The following is a 24,075-nucleotide window of genomic DNA, read 5'->3' as shown; positions in this document are numbered from 1 at the left end:
CACAGATTATTGGGAACTGTGTGTCTCTATTGGTGCTCAGCTCAGCTCTGCCCGTATTCTCTAGGACTCTGGGTAAGTCTTCAGTGGAGTATCAGTGTCAGGTGCTGTTGTATGATGGACTGACATATATATAAAATAAAAACAAATAGATACTTTTTCTAAACAATCATTTAATATTTCTCCTTTGATCTTGATGATTCAGGGATCACCCGGTTTGATCTGCTGGGAGACTTTGGTCAGTATAACTGGCTGGGAAACTTCCACATCGTCTTCCTGTATAACGTACTGTTTGCTGGGCTGACCTCTGCCTGTTTGATCAACACTCTCACATGGACCGTACAGAGGGAACTCATCAGAGCATTCGGTATGTGGGGGTCACACAAATCAAATCAAATCATTTGTCACATGCGCCAAATACAAAAGGTGTAGACCTTACCGTGAAATGCTTACTTACAAGCCCTTAACCAACAATGCAGTTTTAAGAAAATAGAGTTAAGAAAAATATTTACTAAATAAAATAAAATAAAAATATATAAATACAAAAAGTAACACATAAAATAACAATAATGAGGCTATATACAGGGGGTATCGGTACCAAGTCAATGTGCGGGTGTACAGTCAATGAAAATAGTCCAGGTTGCCATTTGATTAATTGTTCAGCAGTCTTATGGCTTGGGGGTAGAAGCTGTTAAGGAGCCTTTTGGACCTAGACTTGGCGCTCCAGTACCGCTTGCTGTGTGGTAGCAGAGAGAACAGTCTATGACTTGGGTGACTGGAGTCTTTGACAATTTTTTGGGCCTTCCTCTGACACCACCTAGTATATAGGTCCTGGATGGCAGGAAGCTTGGCCCCAGTGATGTACTGGGCTGTACGCACTACCCTCTGTAGTGCCTTACGGGACCTCACGATTGGCGCAGCGGTCTAAGTCACTGCATCGCAGTGCTTGAGGTGTCACTACAGACCCGGGTTCGATCCCAGGCTGTGTCACTACCTGTCACGACTTCCTCCAAGGCTGCCTCCTCTCCTTGTTCGGGCAGGCTTCGGCGTTCGTCGTCACCGGCCTTCTAGCCACTGCCGCTCCTCATCTTATCATTCCATTTGTTTTGTCTTGTTTATTACACACACCTGGTTCATATCCCCTCGTGTGGTCCTCTGTAGCTCAATTGGTAGAGCATGGCGCTTGTAACGCCAGGGTAGTGGGATCGATCCCCGGGACCACCCATACGTAAAAATGTATGCGCACATGACTGTAAGTCACTTTGGATAAAAGCGTCTGCTAAATGGCATATTAATTCATATTAATCAGTACCTGTATAAGTGTTCCCTCTGCCCCCTTGTCTTTGTGTGTGATTGTTTATTGTGAGGATAGTGGAGCTCCTTGTATTTTGTATCGCTGGGTTATTTTTCCCCGTGTGCCTTGTTGGTTCCAGTGCGCCTGTTTTGCGCACTGGACTGTTTTGACGCTTTACTGCGTAACTCTGTATTCCGGAATAAATCATGTTATTCTGTGATTTACCCTCCTGCGCCTGACTCCTTAAAATCACCCATCACACCACTGGCCATGACCGGGAGTCCCATAGTGCGGCGCACAATTGGCCCAGTGTCGTCCGGATTAGGGGAGGGTTTGGCCGGGGGGGCTTTACTTGGCTCATCGCGCTCTAGCAGCTCCTTGTGGTGGGCTGGGCGCTTGCAGGCTGACTTCGGTCGTCAGTTGGACGGTGTTTCCTCCGACACATTGGTGCGGCTGGCTTCCAGGTTAAGCGGGCAGGTGTTAAGAAGCGCGGTTTGGCGGGTCATGTTTCGGAGAACGCATGACTCGACTTTCACCTCTCCAAAGCCCCTTGGGGAGTTGCAGCGATGAGACAAGATCGTAATTGGATCGCAATTGGATATCACGAAATTGGGGAGAAAAAGGGAGAAAAAATAAAATAACAAAATAACAAAAACATAGACAGTTACGCATACATATACAATATCTCACAAAAGTGAATACACCCCTCACATTTTTGTTAATATTTGAGTATATATTTTCACGTAACAACACTGAAGAAATGACACTTTGCTACAATGTAAAGTAGTGAGTGTACAGCTTGTATTACAGTGTAAATTTGCTGTCCCCTCAAAATAACTCAACACACAGCCATTAATGTCTAAACCGCTGGCAACAAAAGTGAGTACACCCCTAAGTGAAAATGTCCAAATTGGGCCCAATTAGCCATTTTCCCTCCCCGGTGTCATGTGACTCGTTAGTGTTACAAGGTCTCAGGTGTGAATGGGGAGCAGGTGTGTTAAATTTGGTGTCATCGCTCTCACACTCCCTCATACTGGTCACTGGAAGTTCAACATGGCAAAGAACTCTCTGAGGATCTGAAAAAAAGAATTGTTGCTCTACATAAAGATGGCCTGGGCTATAAGAAGATTGCCAAGACCCTGAAACTGAGCTGCAGCACGGTGGCCAAGACCATACAGCGGTTTAACAGGACAGGTTCCACTCAGAACAGGCCTCGCCATGGTCGACCAAAGAAGTTGAGTGCACGTGCTCAGCGTCATATCCAGAGGTTGTCTTTGGGAAATAGACGTATGAGTGCTGCCAGCATTGCTGCAGAGGTTGAAGGGGTGGGGGGTCAGCCTGTCAGTGCTCAGACCATACGCCGCACACTGTAACAAATTGGTCTACATGGCTGTCGTCCCAGAAGGAAGCCTCTTTAAAGATAATGCACAAGAAAACCCGCAAACAGTTTGCTGAAGACAAGCAGACTAAGGACATGGATTACTGGAACCATGTCCTGTGGTCTGATGAGACCAAGATAAACTTATTTGGTTCAGATGGTGTCAAGCGTGTGTGGCGGCAACCAGGTGAGGAGTACAAAGACAAGTGTCTCTTGCCTACAGTCAAGCATGGTGGTGGGAGTGTCATGGTCTGGGGCTGCATGAGTGCTGTCGGCGCTGGGGAGCTACAGTTCATTGAGGGAACCATGAATGCCAACGTACTGTGACATACTGAAGCAGAGCATGATCCCCTCCCTTCGGAGACTGGGCCGCAGGGCAGTATTCCAACATGATAACGACCCCAAACACACCTCCAAGACGACCACTGCCTTGCTAAAGAAGCTGAGGGTAAAGGTGATGGACTGGCCAAGCATGTCTCCAGACCTAAACCCTATTGAGCATCTGTGGGACATCCTCAAATGGAAGGTGGAGGAGTGCAAGGTCTCTAACATCCACCAGCTCTGTGATGTCGTCATGGAGGAGTGGAAGAGGACTCCAGTGGCAACCTGTGAAGCTCTGGTGAACTCCATGCCCAAGATGGTTAAGGGAGTGCTGGAAAATGTTGACAAAATATTGACACTTTGGGCCCAATTTTGACATTTTCACTTAGGGGTGTACTCACTTTCGTTGCCAGCGGTTTAGACATTAATGGCTGTGTGTTGTGTTATTTTGAGGGGACAGCAAATGTACACTGTTATACAAGCTGTACACTCACTACTTTACATTGTAGCAAAGTGTCATTTCTTCAGTGTTGTCACATGAAAAGATATACTCAAATATTTACAAAACTGTGAGGGGTGTACTCACTTTTGTGAGATACTGTATGTATGCTTGCTCATGCACACACACACACACGCACACTTACACACGTTGTGATCGGTTAATTCACTAATATGGTCCTCTCTCTCTTCCCAGGGCTGAATATACTGCCATTGACCGTGTCCCGCTCCACCATCCCACTCAGGCTCCTATTGGCTAATGGACTCTCAAAGATTCAGTGAACTTCAACAAGCCAATGACCTGGGCTTACCAAAGTGAGCTTGCCAAAGAGCAGTGTCCCCAAATATTTAGCTGTAGTAAACTCTCTTTGAAAGAGAGAAGGGGATTGACCTGTTTGCTGATGGACGACTGGTGATCCTGTCACCACTGAGAAGAGGATGAAACTCTGGACTTGGACCTCAGACATGATTATACTTCAGAGAATAGGTACAGGACAGGTACTGCACCAAGGGGACCAATGCAATTTGTCTCCTCGTCTGTCAGGTTTATAATGGAGTATGTGAGAAATAAAATACATTTTTTGCAAAAAAAGAAGAGGAAGACAATGGTGAAGGAAGCAAAATGAACAGAAAGGGAGGAAGAATTGACATGTATAGTATATAGAGATGGTCGTCTTCTAGTCTCAAGGTCTTTCCCAATACATGAACCCTTCATAGACATCCACGATGACTTTTGCTAAACTGTCTGCCATTCTCAAAACATCTTGATCCTTGACTGGAAGGAACTCCACAAGAACTTCAGCTCTGTATACTTCTCTAGATATCACTGTCTTTTCCTCTCCTCTCTCTCTCCCTTTTTGCCTATTGCGCTCTTGCACTTATTACCTTGTGTATTATTCAAATTATTTATTCTGCTGTGTCATCTTGTGAACATAATTTCCCTTCTTTCTGTTGTCCTCTAATGGAATGTTTAGGAAAGAAGCTGATGTATGGTGTCAAAGAATAAGAGTAAATCAGTTAACATTAATTAAAGTAAGGGATGTGTACAGTAACTCTACTTCAGTGCATATGGCCAATTCTACTATATTACTATTTTTAGTATATCATTCTCATTTACATATTTGTATCACAACCTTATGTGATAAGGACATTTTATTGTTGGATTGAAAAGTTGGACAACAGTCTTTTATGAAGAGAACAGAAACATACAATGCTTAGCACCACGGTGCTAAAGGACATTTAAAGTACAGACCGGAAACAATGGCCTGGAACTTAAGACCAAGTTAAACTGTGATGTGTGTGTTTGAGAAAGGCTATCTGTGTGTGTGTTTGAGTGTGTGCGTGTGTCCATGTGTCCGTCAGTGTACATTCATTTTTTGCGCAACGTTGTGTACATGCATGGACATTTTTCTCCAATATTGTACCAAGTTCATTTCATTTTGTAAATTAAGTTTTTTGTTTTTTAATGATGAGTTTGTGGCCATAGATTTATGTTGACCTCAAGTGAATGTTCATATGTTATTGTCTCACGGGTAAAACACTCCTCAACCTCTCCTGAGGTTGTAGTTGTAAATGAGAACTTGTTCTCAACTGGCTTACCTGGTTAAATAAAGGTGAAATAAATTAAATTAAAATTAAATCATACAAATGTCAAAATGTGTTGTCATTTCAATGCCAGAACAGTAGGCTACTACATGTTCAATTGTCTGTATGTCTTGTAAAACTGTATGCTTTACTATGATGTATGATTGTTAGCTATCTATAACTGTGAACTCTGGTTAAAAGTATATGAAAATTGTTTAAAACTGTGAATATCTAAACTGAAGAGAGTTTTTGTAAGGACTCTTCTAATGGAACAATAAATATTTTTTTCTGTCTGTTTCTTACATCATTGCTGCTTGTTTTGGTTTGAGCATAGCATACCCACTAAGAAAATGTACTGATTTGGCAACCCTGTTTCACTCCAATCTGTAAGTAAGTAGGTTTTTAGAGCCTCAAAAGTAGGGTAGTCTTTAGACAAATCCATGTCCCACACCATCTGTTATGCGTCTAAGTACCAAATGGTATGGTAAAGATGGTAAAGATAAGTCTTATGTCATCATTTTAGATAGTTTCTATCTTCTTCAATTTTGTCGTTGAGGTGCTGCTGGAGCTACACAAAGATGGCATAAGTGTACTCAACCTAACATACATAACTTTTAAAGCAGCTATTTAACAGATTTTGTTGTACACTTATGCCATCTTAACAAGGACCACCGTACACATTCATGATTGATAGGGTCTGAGCCTTAAAATAAGCATAGGTCTATTTAAAACTGATAAAAGGTTCTCTGTGTGGTACTCTGTAGCTCAATTGGTACAGCATGGCGCTTGCAACGCCAGGATAGTGGGTTGGATTCCAGCGTCAAGCAGGAGCTCACCGGAGCTGAGTACCAGCACCTCAAATGTTCTACTGCTTGAGCTCCTGTTCCTGTTATAGAATGTTAACTCAAAAGTATTGTGGAGCTCCTGCACCTAAATATAAACAGTACCAGCACCCAAAATGAGTACCAGCACATATTTCAGTCCAAGTCAAGCATTGGGGACCACCCATTCTTAAAATGTATGCACGCATGACTGTAAGTGGCTTTGGGTAAAAGTGTCTGCTAAATGGCATATATTATTATTTTTTATTTTTTTAAAGCCTGTTTCTGTAAAAGTATGCTAATCTTGTACGGTCATTGAGCATTAAATAATAAAAACAGCTGAATGGGTTTTGCTATATGAATGTGTTAAAAATGCCTAATTTGTGTTTCTCTCACAAACGTTTGTATATAAGTAAATCAGGGTGAGAGTGACCTCTGCTGTACAAAATAGTGCAACCTCATGTCAAGCGCTGACGTACGTAGTTTTACGACGGTGTGCTTGTCCAGTTTCCGACAGTGTGACTCGCGAAGCCCAACTGCTGTGAATAAGCCGTTTTGGTTTCCTGTTTTAAGTTCTAAAAACTAATATTTAGATCATTCAAACCAATTATCGCCATACATAACTGTATCGATAACCGATATATTGCAAATATCAGTCGAAATACGTGTTCTACCAGCTTCAGTTCAGTTCTGAAGTTGCAACTCGACGCCAGCGAAGTGTTAGCTCTGAAAAGTTTGTTGTTGTCACGTGACGTGAAACGAATGTGGCGATAAAGTTTTTGTTTCTTTATTAAAACGACCATAGCTACAACATTTTAACATTATCTATTGAAGTTACTATTTTAAAACAATGCCTCAACCAAAATACAGGAAGATAGCTGTGATTGGGTACAGATCTGTCGGTGAGTGAAATAAGAAGCTACTTAGCTAGCCTTTGTTTTTGTTTGCATAGCTACTGTACGGTATTGGTAGCTAGCAATAGCGTACTAGCTATGCAAAAAAAAGGCTAGCTAGCTTCTAGTACCAAAACAGAATCAAGCACAGAAGAGAATGCCATAGCTATGTAATTGTGAATTGGGTAGTGTTTTGATGTATAGACGTTGTTCATGTATAAACGTTGTAGTTGATAGCCTTCTACTCACTCACCATGCCAAAGTTGTGTGCTAACTTTGCCACAACAACTTAAGCTAAGTTCCACGATGTGTTAACGCGGCCAACTAACGTTGCTAACGTTAGCTCATAGACCTAGATATTTGCAATATGAAATATCTGCAGTCATAACTAACATAGCCAATCACAGTGTAGAAATGTTGTTCGGAGTCAGGTAACACTGAGTGTTTTACTTAGCAAATGGTATTTTCGTTTTCCTATGATTTTGGAAATTACTGCTCATCGGCCACAACAATTCAATTTTCCTCTACAGGAAAGTCATCTCTCACAATACAGTTCGTGGAAGGACAGTTCGTAGATTCATATGACCCTACCATTGAAAACAGTAAGTATTTTTTTTTCGTTTCTCGTTGGATCAGTTTTGTTATTCTATGTTATTGCACCCATTATAAGGTGTCATTGAGGATCAAATAATATGCATGGGTGAAAAGCAAAACATATGCTCCATTTATGATCATGCTATATCCAGCAATTACCACGTGTCCCCCTTATGTGGCCTGGCTTGGGCTTGACCACTGCCTCTTCACATATTTCCAGCCTTCAACAAAACGGTGTCTGTCAACGGTCAAGACTTCAATCTTCAGTTGGTCGATACTGCTGGTCAGGTATGTATGCTTTACATTACTCATCTTCTTTCTTTACCTCTGTTTCTCAGCTCTCTGAAATAACACAAAATAATTTTTTATACCACCTGTTGGGGTCTGGTGATCAGTGACCGTTTGTGCTGATGCAACATGTACAATTGTTGGGATATGAACGAAAAACACCAGCCGATATTATTTTCAGAAGCACTTGTCTGTCTGTATTTCTTGTGTGTTTCCTCTTTAACCGATTTCTCCCCTTATCTCTACAGGACGAGTACTCTATTTTCCCTCAGTCTCATTCAATGGACATCCATGGTTATGTCTTGGTCTATGCAGTAACATCCATGAAAAGGTGAGTAGTCATGGGTACATTTCATTCGCGGTTCATCCTTTGTTCTGGCTCTCTGTTGACCTTGCGACTCTACTGTGTGTATAGATAGTTGTATATCCATCAATGCACACTGGTAACCTGTCTCTTTTTGTCTTTTACTTTTTGCAGTTTTGAAGTTGTTCAGGTTCTTCATGACAAGCTACTAGATATGGTTGGGAAAATACAGTAAGTTAACCTAAGTTATAAAAGGTTGGTGATGCTACTTTTGATCTGTTTGTGTCTTAAAAAATTGGTTTTCCAAGTAAAAAAATATAAATTGATGTGTTTTCTTTTAGGGTGCCAACTGTTCTTGTTGGAAATAAAAAAGATCTCCACATGGAAAGGTAAACCTACTTGAGCTGAATGAAGGAGGAGAGTAATGGTGCTCCCACTCACATGCATGGCTGGTACATTATGTATAGAACCATGCCACTACCATCTGATTTCAAAAACTGGTATATGGTTTCACCTTGGTTACCCAGCCAAGGTTTTGGACCTTGTGACCATAGAGGTACATTCATGCCTATAAAAAGGTGTGATTTCATTACATCATGCTCAGTGTGTCCCTCCTCCCCTCAGGGTGATCAAGCCAGAGGAAGGGAAGAAGCTGGCCCACTCATGGGGAGCAGCATTCATGGAATCTTCTGCCAAGGAAAACGAGGTACACAACGATATCTTCTCTGCAGACAGAGCTACTCATCCACATATTTGTCTATTCAAAAGCATGAGATTATTTATTGATTGTTTTTCTACGTTCAACTCTATGCATTGCAGACCGCTGTAGAGGTATTCAAGCGGATCATTCTGGAGATGGAAAGGGCGGATGGGAACGTTCCCTCAGAGGAGAAAAAGTGTGCCGTGATGTAAGAGGGACAGCAGTAAGCTCATTGGCCGAAGCCAGGAGACACAACATCACCAGCCTGCCAATCATGACCTCCCTAGCACCAAGGAGCCGCAGTCGCAATGTGGCCACTTATAATTCATGTGTTTTACACAAAGGCAGCCAATCACACTCAAGGCTGACTAAGGAGAACTCTGACGTGTCACACGAGTTTCACTGTCAGTTTTACTGAAGTCTATTAAGTTTGGTTGGCATAAACCAAACCTCATGAAAAACAAAACATGGAAATACCAAATGTAAGAGCCACAAGCCCAAACTTCACAACAAAAAACAGCTCCCTGATAATTACAATCAAATAGTTAGCCGTGCATCAACAGATGCAGCGGTGACTGGCTAGTGTCCCCAACTCTCACTGGCTAGCTTCACCTTGTACATAATAAGGGCTGACCTTGATGCCTAAAAAACATGCCTGACTTCTTTTCTCAGGTCATCTGTATACTTCAATGAATACACCGGCCATGGCAGAGAGCCACTGTTCACATTGCTGTTGTAGCAGCGTTGGAAAGTTACTATAATTCACAACTGATTAATGTCTTGGTTACAGTATCTTGGAATTAGTTCTCTTTCACACAATATGTGTGTTGCAGAAGTACATTTCCTATAGTATTGGTCTTGGCTAACATTTTTTCACTGTAAAACTTTCAGCAAGTCAACTTCAGGTTACACTTCACCCTTGAACTGTAAATCATGTATTTTAGAATACATTTTTATGTTCTTCACTTCTGGTTGGCAGATTGGTCCTCGCTCCCTTCCTCTATGATTTACCATCTGACATTAATAATGAAGCTGTAATTATCCAGTGGACGAGGCCCCCTTGAATGATGTTTAGAAGAGAGTGGAATGGATCTGTTATATTAAAAAAGTTGTGGCCTTTTGATCCCAGAGCACTAGGATCCTAGACACAGGTTTGATAGTGTTGTTAGTTATATCCTGAGATACAAGTGTGTTCATTTAGCAGCATATTGAACAAAATGTCTGCATACAATTATACTATAATTAAGAATATTATGGAGTTGCTGTTTTTGCATTCACTGATAATTTCTTACCACTGTGGACTGTTAACCTTTTCATGGGGACCACAGGATCTGCTGGTTTAGTTTGAGTTTTGGGGTTTTGATTTCAGAAGTGATGTAGGGCTTGGTCAAGCCAAGCAAGGATGCCTTATGACACATGACTTATGAATTTAGTTTTGAGTCAGGGACTCCCATCGGACACAGTGCTCAACATAACCTGATTTGCATGTCCACTTTAGCCTTACAAACAAAAGATCAATTTGAAGTCCAATGGTTTTTACTCACATTACTTCCATTTATCCAGACAGTCCACCCCCTAGTATCTATTATTGTTTAGATTTTTTTTTTATAGTGCTTCTCTTTGAGTAAGTAGTAGATTGATTGATTGATAGGTGATTGATGATGCAGTCTAAGGCTGCGTTTACACAGGCAGCCCGATTATAAACTTTTTTTTCCACTACTTGGTCCTCTGACCAATCAAGATCTGTGCTGAAAAATATCTGATGTGATTGGTCAAAAGATCAGAATTGGGCTGCCTGTGTAAACTCAGCCTAAGAGAAGCTGGTGATGCTGTGTCTTGTGCCTTACCCTTCAATCCCCCGCTTTATTCCCCCCACCTGTTTCCCTACCTGACTCAAGGTCCTCTAGGTTTTTCCCCCTTCTCTGTTGACTTGACCCAATGGAGAAAACAAGGTGCACAACACACACCTGAACACCAATACCCCCACATTGGTTAGTGTTAACTCAGAAATCTAGCTGTAAACAGTTTTGTATATATAAATAAATCCTTTACTCCTTTAAAAGTCTGTATTTTTTATTGATTACTTGTGCTATGAATGCTGAAACAAGGCTGAAATTCTCTGACCAAGTTAGAATTGCCAAGGTCCCTGACTGAAGACGTCGGAGAAGCAGAGTAGAACGCAAACTATGTGACCAAATAACATCTTATGAGTCTACCAGTCCAGGATCATCAGTCTACCTTTCATCCTACCAAACAATCACTAAAAAAGACAGCACAATTATGAGGTGATAATTTTTATAAAATACTATCTATGGGGGATACAATTAGACCAGTGATGGGCAACTTTGATTGGGGTGGGGGCCACAAAAAATCTGAACTCATCATGAGGGGCCGCAGTGGCTTGCGGGTCTGTGTACCCACATCCATACCCACACCTGCAGTCAACTGATTTATGGAATCAATCCATTTGTGCAGTTAAGCTAACTGTAGCCAGGGCTGGCCCTAGCCTAGCCTTTTGGGGGCCCTTAGTGAGATTTGGTTGGGGTTCCCCCCACCTTGCGGGCAAAGCATTTTGCTGGCCCCTGTCTTGACAGCGGAGAGAAACAATGTACGTTTTAAAGTACATTTCCTGCAATTCTACACATTTTGCCATGGGGCCTAGAGAAAATATTGACATTTTCTAACATATTTCATGCAGTTCTACTCATTTTGCCATGGGGCAGATTTTTTTTTTGCAGTTACCCTAAAAGCAAATTTCCTGCAATTCTATCCATTTTGCCATTGGGTGGAGAGACACTTTTGCAGTTTTAACACTAGCAGTGTGTGGGTAAAAACACTGGAGAAGCCAAGCCAGGAAGAAATTGCCATATTAGAACCTACAGTGGGGAAAACAAGTATTTAGTCAGCCACCAATTGTGCAAGTTCTCCCACTTAGAAAGATGAGAGAGGCCTGTAATTTTCATCATAGGTACACGTCAACTATGACAGATAAATTGAGAATTTTTTTTCCAGAAAATCACATTGTAGGATTTTTTATGAATTTATTTGCAGATTATGGTGGAAAATAATTATTTGGTCACCTACAAACAAGCAAGATTTCTGGCTCTCACAGACCTGTAACTTCTTCTTTAAGAGGCTCCTCTGTCCTCCACTCGTTACCTGTATTAATGGCACCTGTTTGAACTTGTTATCAGTATAAAAGACACCTCTCCACAACCTCAAACAGTCACACTCCAAACTCCACTATGGCCAAGACCAAAGAGCTGTCAAAGGACACCAGAAACAAAATTGTAGACCTGCACCAGGCTGGGAAGACTGAATCTGCAATAGGTAAGCAGCTTGGTTTGAAGAAATCAACTGTGGGAGCAATTATTAGGAAATGGAAGACATACAAGACCACTGATAATGTCCCCGGGTAGGTAACAACACATCTGCCACACTGATCCTCAACACGGGGCCCCTTCAGGGGTGCGTGCTCAGTCCCCTCCTGTACTCTCTGTTCACCCATGACTGCATGGCCAGGCACGACTCCAACACCATCATTAAGTTTGCCGACGACACAACAGTGGTAGGCCTGATCACCGACAACGATGAGACAGCCTATAGGGAGGAGGTCAGAGATCTGGCCGTGTGGTGCCAGGACAACAACCTCTCCCTCAACGTGACCAAGACAAAGGAGATGATTGTGGACTACAGGAAAAAAAAGAGGACTGAGCACGCCCCCATTCTCATCGACTGGGCTGTAGTGGAACAGGTTGAGAGCTTCAAGTTCCTTGGTGTCCACATCACCAACGAACTATCATGGTCCAAACACACCAAGACAGTCGTGAAGAGGGCACGACAAAGCCTACTCCCCCTCAGGAGACTAAAAAGATTTGGCATGGGTCCTCAGATCCCCAAAAAATTATACAGCTGCACCATCGAGAGCATCCTGACTGGTTGCATCACCGCCTGGTATGGCAACTGCTTGGCCTCCGACCGCAAGGCACTACAGAGGGTAGTGCGTACGGCCCAGTACATCACTGGGGCAAAGCTTCCTGCCATCCAGGACCTCTATACCAGGCGGTGTCAGAGGAAGGCCCTCAAAATTGTCAAAGACTCCAGCCACCCTAGTCATAGACTGTTCTCTCTGCTACCGCACAGCAAGCGGTACCGGAGTGCCAAGTCTAGGTCCAAAAGACTTCTCAACAGCTTCTACCCCCAAGCCATAAGACTCCTGAACAGCTAATCATGGCTATCCGGACTATTTGCACTGACCCCCCACCCCATCCTTTTTACGCTGCTGCTACTCTGTTAAGTATTTATGCATAGTCACTTTAACTCTACCCACATGTACATATTACCTCAACTACCTCAACTAGCCGGTGCCCCCGCACATTGACTCTGCAACGGTACCCCCCTGTATATATAGCCTCCCTACTGTCACTTTATTTTACTTCTGCTCTTTTTTTTCTCAACACTTTTTTTTTGTTTAAAATAAATGCACTGTTGGTTAAGGGCTGTAAGTAATCATTTCACTGTAATGTCTGCACCTGTTGTATTCGGCGCATGTGACCAATAACATTTGATTTGATTTGATTTGATCTGGGGCTCCACGCAAGATCTCACCCCGTGGGATCAAAATGATCACAAGAACGGTGAGCAAAAATCCCAGAACCACACGGGGGGACCTAGTGAATGACCTGCAGAGAGCTGGGACCAAAGTAACAAAGCCTACCATCAGTAACACACTACGCCGCCAGGGACTCAAATCCTGCAGTGCCAGACGTGTCCCCCTGCTTAAGCCAGTACATGTCCAGGCCCGTCTGAAGTTTGCTAGAGTGCATTTGGATGATCCAGAAGAGGATTGGGAGAATGTCATATGGTCAGATGAAACCAAAATAGAACTTTTTGGTAAAAACTCAACTCGTCGTGTTTGGAGGACAAAGAATGCTGAGTTGCATCCAAAGAACACCATACCTACTGTGAAGCATGGGGGTGGAAACATCATGCTTTGGGGCTGTTTTTCTGCAAAGGGACCAGGACGACTGATCCGTGTAAAGGAAAGAATGAATGGGGCCATGTATTGTGAGATTTTGAGTGAAAACCTCCTTCCATCAGCAAGGGCATTGAAGATGAAACGTGGCTGGGTCTTTCAGCATGACAATGATCCCAAACACACTGCCCGGGCAACGAAGGAGTGGCTTCATAAGAAGCATTTCAAGGTCCTGGAGTGGCCTAGCCAGTCTCCAGATCTCAACCCCATAGAAAATCTTTGGAGGGAGTTGAAAGTCTGTGTTGCCCAGCGACAGCCCCAAAACATCACTGCTCTAGAGGAGATCTGCATGGAGGAATGGGCCAAAATACCAGCAACAGTGTGTGAAAACCTTGTGAAGACTTACAGAAAACGTTTGACCTGTGTCATTGCCAACAAAGGGTATATAACAAAGTATTGAGAAACTTTTGTTATTGACCAAATACTTATTTTCCACCATAATTTGCAAATAAATTCATTAAAAATCCTACAATGTGATTTTCTGGATTTTTTTTTCTCATTTTGTCTGTCAAATTACAGGCCTCTCTCATCTTTTTAAGTGGGAGAACTTGCACAATTGGTGGCTGACTAAATACTTTTTTCCCCCACTGTATGTGTTGTGATAATAGTGTTTTTTGCTCTATAACCTGTTAGTTCATATACCTTGCCACCGTGAAATACACTACATTACCAAAAGTATGTGGACTCCTGCTCGTCAAACATCTCATTCCAAAATCATGGGCATTAATATGGAGTTGGTCCCCCCTTTGCTGCTATAATAGCCTCCACTCTTCTGGGAAGGCTTTCCACTAGATGTTGGAACATTGCTGCGGGGGCTTGCTTCCATTCAGCCACAAGAGCATTAGTGAAGTCGGGCACTGATGTTGGGCGTTTAGACCTGGCTCGCAGTCGGCCTTCCAATTCATCCCAAAGGTGTTCGATGGGGTTGAGGTCAGGGCTCTGTGCAGGCCTTCCACACCGATCTCGACAAACTATTTCTGTATGGACCTCGCTTTGTGCACGGAGGCATTGTCATGCTGAAACAGGAAAGTTGGAAGCACAGAATCGTCTAGAATATCATTGTATGCGGTAGCGTTAAGATTTCCCTTCACTGGAACTAAGGGGTCTAGCCCAAACCATGAAAAACAGCCCCAGAACATTATTCCTCCTCCACCAATCTTTACAGTTGGCACTATGCATTCGGGCAGGTAGCATTCTCCTGGCATCCGCCAAACCCAGATTCGTCCGTCGGACTGCCAGACGATAAAGCGTGATTCATCACTCCAGAGAACGCATTTCCACTGCTCCAGAGTCCAATAGTGGCGAGCTTTACACCACTCTAGCCGACACTTGGCATTGCGCATGGTGATCTTAGGCTTGTGAACTCAATAGGGAGTGTTGCAACCGAGGACAGACGATTCTTACGCGCTACGCGCTTCAGCACTCGGCGGTGTCGTTCTACCACTTCACAGCTGAGCCGTTGTTGCTCCTAGCCATTTCCACTTCACAATAACAGCACTTACAGTTGACCGGGGCAGCTCTAGCAGGGCAGAAATGTTACAAACTGACTTATTGGAAAGGTGGCATCCTATGACGGAGCCACGTTGAAAGTCACTGAGCTCTTCAGTAAGGCTATTCTTTTTATTATTATACTTTTTTTTTACCCCTTTTTCTCCCCAATTTCGTGATATCCAATTGGTAGTTACAGTCTTGTCCCATCGCTGCATCTCCCCTACGGACTCGGGAGAGGCGAAGGTCGAGAGCCATGCGTCCTCCGAAACACGACCCTGCCAAGCCGCACTGCTTCTTGACACACTGCTCGCTTAGCCCGGAAGCCAGCCACACCAATGTGTCGGAGGAAACACCGTCCAGCTGGAGACCGTAGTCAGCTTGCAGGTGCTCGGCCCACCACAAAGAGTCGCTAGCGCGCGATGGGACAAGGAAATCCCAGCCGGCCAAACCCTCCCCTAACCCGGACGACGCTGGACCAATTGTGCGCCGCCTCATGGGTCTCCCGGTCACGGCCGGCTGTGACACAGCCTGGGATCGAACCCGGGTCTGTAGTGACGCCTCAAGCACTGCGATGCAGTGCCTTAGACAGCTGCGCCACTCAGGAGGCCAGTAAGGCCATTCTACTGACAATGTTTGTCTATGGAGTTTGCATGGCTGTGTGCTCAATTTTATACACCTGTCAGCAACGGGTGTGGCTGAAATAGCCAAATCCACTAATTTGAAGGGTCCACATACTTTTGCATATACAGTGCCTTTGGAAAGTATTCAGACCCCTTGACTGTTTCCACATTTTGTTACAGCCTTATTCTAAAATTATTATTTTTTTTCTCATCAATCTACAGACATTACCATAATGACAAAGAAAAAACAGGTTTTTAGAAATATTTGCCAATTTAATAAATTAAAAAAACTGAAATATTACATTTACATAAGTATTCAGACCCTTTACTCAGTACTTTGTTGAAGCACCTTTGGCAGCGATTACAGCCTTGAGTCTTCTTGGGTATGACGCTACAAGCTTGGCACACCTGTATTTGGGGAGTTACTCCCATTATTCTCTGCAGATCAGGTTGGATGGGGAGCTTCGCTGCACAGCTATTTTCAGGTCTCTCCAGAGATGTTTGATCGGGTTCAAGCCTGGGCTCTGGCTTGGCCACTCAAGGACATTCAGAGACTTGTCCCGAAGTCACTCCTGCGTTTTCTTGGCTGTGTGCTTAGGGTCATTGTCTTGTTGGAAGGTGAACCTTCGCCCCAGTCTGAGGTCCCGAGCGCTCTGGAGCAGGTTTTCATTAAGGATCTCTCTGTATGTTGCTCCGTTCATCTTTGCCTCGATGCTGACTAGTCTCCCAGTCCCTGCCGCTGAAAAACATCCCCACAGCATGATGCTGCCACCACCATGCTTCACCGTAGGGATGGTGCCAGGTTTCCTCCAGACGTGACGCTTGGCATTCAGGCCAAAGAGTTCAATCTTGGTTTCAGCAGACCAGAGAATCTTGTTTCTCAAGGTCTGAGAGTCTTTAGGTGCCTTTTGGCAAACTCCAAGCGGGCTGTCATGTGCCTTTTACTGAGGAGTGGCTTCCGTCTGGCCACTCTACCATAAAGGCCTGATTGGTGGAGTGCTGCAGAGATGGTTGTCCTTCTGGAAGGTTCTCCCATCTCCACAGAGGAACTCTAGAGCTCTGTCAGAGTGACCATTGGGTTCTTGGTCACCTCTCTGACCAAGGCCCTTCTTTCCCGATTGCTCAGTTTGGCCGGGCGGCCAGCTCTATGAAGAGTCTTGGTGGTTACAAACTTCTTCCATTTAAGAATAATGGAGGCCACTGTGTTCTTGAGGACCTTCAATTCACCCAACTTATTGTGGGAAGCTTGTGGAAGGCTACCCGAAACGTTTGACCCAAGTTAAACAATTTAAAGGCAATGCTACCAAATACTAATTGAGTGTATGTAAACTTCTGACCCACTGGGAATGTGATTAAATAAATAAAAGCTGAAATAAATCATTCTCTCTACTATTATTCTGAGATTTCACATTCTTAAAACAAAGTGTTGAACCTAACTGACCTAAGACAGGGAATGTTTACTAGGATTAAATGTCAGGAATTGTGAAAAACTGAGTTGAAATGTATTTGGCTAAGGTGTATGTAAACTTCCGATTTCAACTGTACATCTAGCTCTACATATTGAACATCCATCCTCTCAGGCAATGTATGAATTTATGGTTTGACCAGAATCGCCGTTATAATCATTGGCCAGTACGGAGAATTAAGTAAAACCACAAGTCCAAATCCCTATCTCCATCCATGGCTAATTTAGGAAAAGGCCAATTTTAGCTAGCTAGCTAGCCACCGGAGGACAACAACACAGCGAGATGCAACAATTCAAGTTTTTTCTGTAAATGACATTTGGCTTTTGATGTGATTGGTGTGAAGCCAAATCCCAACTGGGTTCCTTAAAACTTTTTTTTGGGTGCGCCAGGACCATTCACAGTTGAGGTCACTCAGTTTATGTTTAGCTCAATGCTGATTGGCTATTATTTTATACTTTTTTTTATCAAGGGAGGCCAAATGCTCGATGGCTTCCCTTGCATTCAATGCTACGGGCGGCAACAATGTAATGCTTTTTTTGACCAGACAGCATCAGATAGATGGGCTACACATACAGAGGGGCACTGTTTCACTCGCTTGGATGCTTTCTCCGGTGAGATACATTCAGTCTCTTGCAAATTGAAGGTAAATTATGAAACACAGAGCCGAAAGATAAAGTATTTTATGTTTTTTTCTTTGTCTTTTTTTTTTCTTTTTTGGGGATGCCTGGCTTCCCTTGGCATCCATGAATACATGCTACTGAATTTGTAAATGAATTTCCAGCAATTCTACACATTTTGCCATGACTTAAACCATGTTAATATGGTATCTGAGTGAGAGTAACTAACAAACTCAATGGGGCCCCCTGGAGGTCAGAGCCCCTGGGTACGTGCCCTGCGTGCCTGGTCAGTATTCGGCAATAGACTAATTTATCAATCTAAAAATGATTAGTTGACATGGCTAATCGAGTGAGTAGTTAGTTTTCCATCCAATTGGCGACAGATTTTCATGCGAATATTCTAAAATATGCATTAAGAAAATATGCATATTTCCCCACCAGTGGTGTTTCCTCCAAACGACTTGTTGAAGATATAAATCAGTGCGTGATGATGTAGTGCACACAAAATGTACTTTTTCGCTGAACTTTCAATGTTTCAAGTTCAATGTGTTTCCATCGCATTTTCAACTCTACTGATAGTTTTGTCACAAAAACTGTTGCGTTAAATAGCAAATGTGCCTACACTGGTCTTGGCACGTGAGCTCTAGCCAACAGCTCGCTGATACAGTGCGGGTAGGCTGTGTGGGTAGGCTAGTCTACATGATGAGATTATTATGGATAATGGAGAATATTTTTATTTGTCAAACGGTAGTCAAGCATCGATCATCATGTCACCAGAATAAGACCCTCGATATTTATTGGAAAGGAGCATCAAGATCACCGTGCACTTTCACCAACCCTGTGAAGTTCATCATTGCTTATTTAATCTGTAGTCTAATAGTGTACAACAGTATGAGTCATAATACCCATAAAACCTAGCGGTCAAACAAGGAAATGGTTCCAATCGTTTTCCCACCATTCATTTTTCCCAAAGGGGATTTTAGAAACACTTAAAATAAAGGCTATGTTTTCGTGTAGGCTTACCCTGGCCTGTTGTTTTGATAACTGTGTAAATATCTCTAGAATGTGATTTCTATCAATATATTTCCCAAAAATGAAATGCTAATTGGCTGCTAATGTGGCTATCATAAAGAACTACAAATGCCATGATGATCTGGACGAGACTGCCGAATCGAGGCAAAGGTAAGAATCTCTGGATTAACTATCTAATGTTAGCTAAATGTAGTAATGAATAAAATGGCTACATTTCTTTAAATGGACAATTCTGTGAACTGTGTTGTGCAAGTTTTAAATTGACACAATACCTGTTAGCAAAGCTGTCTGCTAGACATGACGTGCAGGAGCTTGCAGGGATTAGTAGTCTTGCAAGATGTCTACTTTTATACTAATTAGTATTTTCAAATCTGAGAGTAAATAGAGCTGAATATATTGCTAAAAGTCACCTTGTCTAAGAGACATTTACATGGTTATCAAAACGTCACGCCAGTGTAATCCTACACGAAACACTGCCCTTATTTTAAGTGTTTCTAAAATTCCCTATGGGAAAAATGAATGGTGGAAAAACGATTGGATCCCTTTCCCTGTTTGACTGCTAGTTTTTATGGGTATTATGACAACTCCACAGTGGGGCTCTATTAACTGCATGGTTTCACTAGTTGTAGTGGGAGGACTACACACCTGGGAGGGAGGTCACTAGACATTCAGAACATCCGGGGCTCAGCCCTGAAGACAAGCACCCTACAATCTTGGCCTCGCACACTAGCAGTGAACATTTTACAGAAACAAAACGCTATGTTGCTTATCTCACTGCTTTATTCCATGCGCTGTGCACAGAACTTTTACAGATAATATGTACAAACGCAGGCACCAAACACGCTTGAAAATCATGATTTTATAATATGTGTGGTAATAAATCACAGATTCTAAGGTCAATTAGCTACAGGGCAATATTTCTACCTAGACAATTACACAAAAACAAATACACCCCCGCCTACACCCCTGTAGTAACAACACTTCATAATTTCACACACATATACATACCAGCATACAATCCTTTCTCCAACTAAATATTCACAATGTTTGCGAGTTATATTACACAGTACTAGGATGTTAGTCCATCCATAAAGATTAGAAATTAAATCAAATTAAACTGTAGGTGCAAACCTGTCTATGACTTCACTCTTTCCCAAGCGTGTTATTATGTATATCTTTGTCAATTGTCATGATGCATTCTGTCTTGGGTCATTGGGATCCTAAGCCAGTGGCACACTCCAACACTCAGACATTATTTACAAAAGATGCATTTGTGTTTAGTGAGTCTGGCAGACCAGAGGCAGTAGGGATGACCACGTGTTCTCTAGATAAGTGTGTGTATTTGGCAATTTTCCTGTCCTGCATTCAAACTGTAATGAGTACTTTTGGTTGACAGGGAAAACGTATAGAGTACAAAGTACAATATTTTCTTTAGGAATGTAGTGAAGTAAAAGTAAAAGTTGTCAAAAATATAAATAGTAAAGTAAAGTACAGATACCCCAAAAAACCGACTTAAGTAGTACTTATATAATATATAATATAATATGCCATTTAGCAGACGCTTTTATCCAAAGCGACTTACAGTCATGCATGCATTATTTTATTTTTTTGTGTACTTAAAAGTATTTTTACTTAAGTACTTTACACCACTGTAACCGCTATCCAGCTGTTTTTTCAACAGCTAGCTAATTGAGCTGACGTTACCAAAAGTAGCTAACGTCATCTTAGCCTAAGTTAGCTAGCTATCTTTATTAGTAATTTTTTTGCATATTTGGACAGTACTTGATTAGAAAGTAATTGGTTAGTTAGTGATACTTTGTCGGGTGGTGAACAGAGCTCCAGCAGTTGGATTCAGTGTCCAGATAGATAATCAATAACTGTACTTGTAAAAACTATTGGTCGCTAAATCCGGAGAAATGACGGACCATGTAAAAAAAAACTATTGGTCACTAAATCCGGCTGGAAGGACCAGGTAAAAACGGTTGGCTGGTATGCCCTCACCCGTCTGAGCGGTCGGCTGTGAATGCCCTCACCCGCTATATACTTCTAACTGATTGGTTTGGTTCTGTCCTCTATAGTGCTGTCCGGTTATAACATGATGTTGAAGGCCATCACTGTACTCTTGATAGTTACCACCACACACACACACACACACACACACACAGCTGTTTCCTTCCTTTGAAGATGTTTATATGATTTTGGTCATCTGAATGACTTGGAATCTTATTGTTGTGGTTATTTCGATGCACGCACAACTTTCAGTCGACAATAAAAAGTCATCAGAAACATGCGTCTTCCCCCTTCGGACGACAATAACACTCTGACCTGAGTGGCGGGTGCAGTGTCCAGATGCGCATTTCCAAGCGCTCTGATTGGTTGGGAATTGCAGGGCTTTGATGGGTGAGGGATACATAGATAGGCTGAGCAGCCAAACTAACGGGATTTAAGGGAAACTGAACTGACTGTGAGGGGAAGTTAGGTAGAGAGGAGAGGAGCAAGACGTCCTTTTTTACAGTACTGTCAAAACCATGCTCATAAAATGTGCAATGTTGCTAATGAAGCAGCACTGCTAGCTAGACTGGGTAGTCCCTCACGTTAGTTAGTTAGCTTTAAGTTATCTGTCAGTGCAGCTTTTGAGTCAACATGTTGAAATGTAAATTACTCGAATCTGGATTACTGTGAGGTCAATAACATCATCATGGGCTAACAAAGTTTACCTCCGGTTCTCCTTCTCATCTTTGCGCTCTCTCCCTCAGAGAATTAACAGTTGCCCGCGCGCGCCGAAATAGAATTTATTTGGACGAATCAAAAATGACTTTGGAAAACCACTTTGACTCCGCCTCCTAAAGTTCCGCCGTACACAGAAATGCAGGTTCTATATCGTGGAGCTCCGCCCCATAGGGGAGCTCTGCTCCTATTGGTTTACCCACTGCCCTAAGGCAGCATCAGCCTGAGACAAAATGATGCACACACCTGCAGCCAATAGGAGTACAGGTGTCCCTATAAGAGGGGATGCCTCCCCTCAATCAGCCTCCCTTTATCTTCAGTGACTGGACTAGACTGAAGAAGCCAAGAAGAGACGAAGAGAAGACTCAGGACGAAGAAACGCTGTCGATTTCCAGTTCATCAACGTCGTCCTAAAATGAGCGCACCAGGAGATTTTCCACCCCCAAAAGCTCTTTTCAGAGCTCAATGCAGATGCTCCTCCATGGCGGCCGGTGACTCCCACGACTTATGTTTCGTGTGTTTAGGGTCCCAGCATGCCAAAGAGGGCGTCTGCAGTCCCCCTAACTGCGCCTCCTGCGCCCTCCTTTCTACAAAGGAGAGGAAGCAGCGCTGGGCGTTTTTTAGGGAGGATATCCCCCTAGAGAACGTGTTGTCAATACTAGCCTCTGCTTCAGAGGCGTCATCTGACGGTGCAGACCCAGGGGATGATAGGGACTATGAGGAAGAGGCTGACATTCCTATGGAACAGTCAGACCCCGTCCCTCATATATTCAAGCCCCCCTTTCCTTTGGTTAGCGAGAGGGCTTGTAGTTCCTATGGTGATGACGACACGGGCTCTAAGAAATCAGAAGCCCTGTCCTTCGCCGCAGCGTCTCTGAGGACGGACTTTCCGGGTCTCATTGAGAGAGCTGCCAGACGGCTGGAGATACCGCTGCCCCCTGTTCCCTCCGCACCGGAGGTTGATTTAATGGAGGGCGGCCCTTATTCCAGGCCAAGAAGAGCGGCAGAGCCACTGGCTCCTGCCATGCCTTCATTGGCAAAATACGTTGAGGGCTCATGGGAGGCACCTTTAGCGGCGCGTTCGCCGGCTAAATTGTACCTCCCATTCACTAGAGTGGAGGGAAGGTTCCAGGGCCAAGCCAAGGGAATCCCCAGGTTAGAGAGCGCCATGGTAGCGTATCTCGTACCGGGTTCGAGTCCCTGGCCCTCTTCCAGAAAAGCCATGTTGCCATCTCAGAAGGACTGTCTCACAGCACAGCTGTTAGAGAAGTCCTTCAATTTGGGAGTCCAAGCTGTAGCAGCAGCTAACAACATTGCCCTCTTGGCAGCCGCTCTGTCCCGTTTAACCACGGGTAAGACAGAGTTGGAGCCAGAGGAGGTGGAGGAGGCGTCCAGGATTTCTGGCGCCATCCTACACCTAACACATGCATCGGCCGTCTGCTCGGGGCGGTCCATGTCCACCTCGGTGGTCGCAGAGCGACACCTCTGGTTGTTCCTGACAACCATGAAGGAAGCGGACAGGACGTCCCTTTTGAACGCCCCCCTCTCTGACGACGGGCTCTTTGGAGTCGCCGTCAAAGAGGCGACTGAGAGGTTTTCGAAGCTGGACGAAGAAAATAAGCAGTTGGCCAGACACCTGCCACTGGCAAGGAGGTTAGGCCCTGCACCGTCACCATCCACTTCCGCCCCCCAGAGTAGACAAGGATATACGGCGAGGCGGTGTATCCGGCGCCAGTCGGCGGCCGCAGGAGGCAGGAGAGCGGGCCCAGCCCCTCCAGCAGCCACGGTGGCCCCGTTGCAGCCGGCGAGGGAGGTGGTGAGGACGCCGACTTGGGCCCCTAAGGGAGGCCACAAGAGGAGGCGCACATGACGGGACGCGGGGGAGCGAATGGAGGACACGTCTTCCTCGAACGTGACCACTGTTCCCCCCCACCCTTCGGTTGAAGGGATGGGTGATGATGTTATTGCTTTTGTTGATGTGATGAATAAAGAGTTGGCTCCACCTGACTCTGTCAAAAAAGAGCCCCTTTTCCATAATACGTCAGAGAGCGTTCAAATCTCACCCTCTCTACCCTACCACTCTAAGCGCCGTTCAGCCTACCAAGGGTGCATTGCTGAACAGGCATTCAGAGTAGGTACACATAACACTTCAAGTATAAGAAGTCCTTCACATAGCAGACAGCAGTCTCTGTCAAACTCTGACATGATGACGCAGTCGCTATTTGGGGATGGCGCACTATCACAGACTAAGGTCTCCGTTAGTGCGATTCAGACCCATGCTGCGTTCACGAAGTCACGAAGGTGCCCAGTGTATCGGCGCCCCCACTTCTTTCTGAACGCGCCAATGCTCACCACACTGAGTGTAGTTCAGCCCACCAGAGGTGCAGAGCTGAACGCACACAGGAGGTGAAAGGA

At 43.9% G+C, this 24,075-nt stretch overlaps 2 protein-coding genes across 2 annotated transcripts in view; both read left to right on the top strand.

Annotated features, from left to right (window-relative positions):
* Positions 1 to 5,373, top strand: part of LOC311134332 (limb region 1 homolog-like protein) — a 33,821-nt gene extending 28,448 nt beyond the window's left edge. Inside the window, exons 14-16 of the mRNA XM_084167979.1 lie at positions 6 to 72; positions 203 to 364; positions 3,685 to 5,373. Coding sequence (XP_084024105.1) covers positions 6 to 72; positions 203 to 364; positions 3,685 to 3,770 — 315 coding nt within the window. The 3' untranslated portion in view covers positions 3,771 to 5,373. The remainder of the gene's footprint in view (positions 1 to 5; positions 73 to 202; positions 365 to 3,684) is intronic.
* A 1,025-nt stretch (positions 5,374 to 6,398) lies between these two features.
* Positions 6,399 to 9,597, top strand: LOC311133844 (GTP-binding protein Rheb-like). The gene is made up of 8 exons (XM_084167440.1): positions 6,399 to 6,795; positions 7,317 to 7,388; positions 7,601 to 7,668; positions 7,917 to 7,999; positions 8,147 to 8,203; positions 8,314 to 8,361; positions 8,597 to 8,678; positions 8,792 to 9,597. Exons 1-8 carry the CDS (start codon positions 6,744 to 6,746, stop codon positions 8,882 to 8,884), a joined length of 555 nt encoding a protein of 184 aa, XP_084023566.1. The 5' UTR covers positions 6,399 to 6,743; the 3' UTR covers positions 8,885 to 9,597.
* The last annotated feature ends 14,478 nt before the right edge of the window (positions 9,598 to 24,075 follow it).

This window comes from Coregonus lavaretus (genome assembly GCF_964263955.1).
Source record: "Coregonus lavaretus genome assembly, chromosome: 8".
NCBI classification, from domain to species: Eukaryota; Metazoa; Chordata; class Actinopteri; order Salmoniformes; family Salmonidae; genus Coregonus; species Coregonus lavaretus.
This window is presented reverse-complemented; position numbering and strand designations above follow the sequence as displayed.

Bases quoted from the DNA above. Each gene is read 5' to 3' on its own strand.
- LOC311133844 (XM_084167440.1), top strand. From the start codon at position 6,744: ATGCCTCAACCAAAATACAGGAAGATAGCTGTGATTGGGTACAGATCT. The intron at 7,389-7,600 runs GTAAGTATTTTT...ACATATTTCCAG, and splicing joins TGACCCTACCATTGAAAACA to CCTTCAACAAAACGGTGTCT. The intron at 8,679-8,791 runs GTACACAACGAT...TATGCATTGCAG, and splicing joins CTTCTGCCAAGGAAAACGAG to ACCGCTGTAGAGGTATTCAA.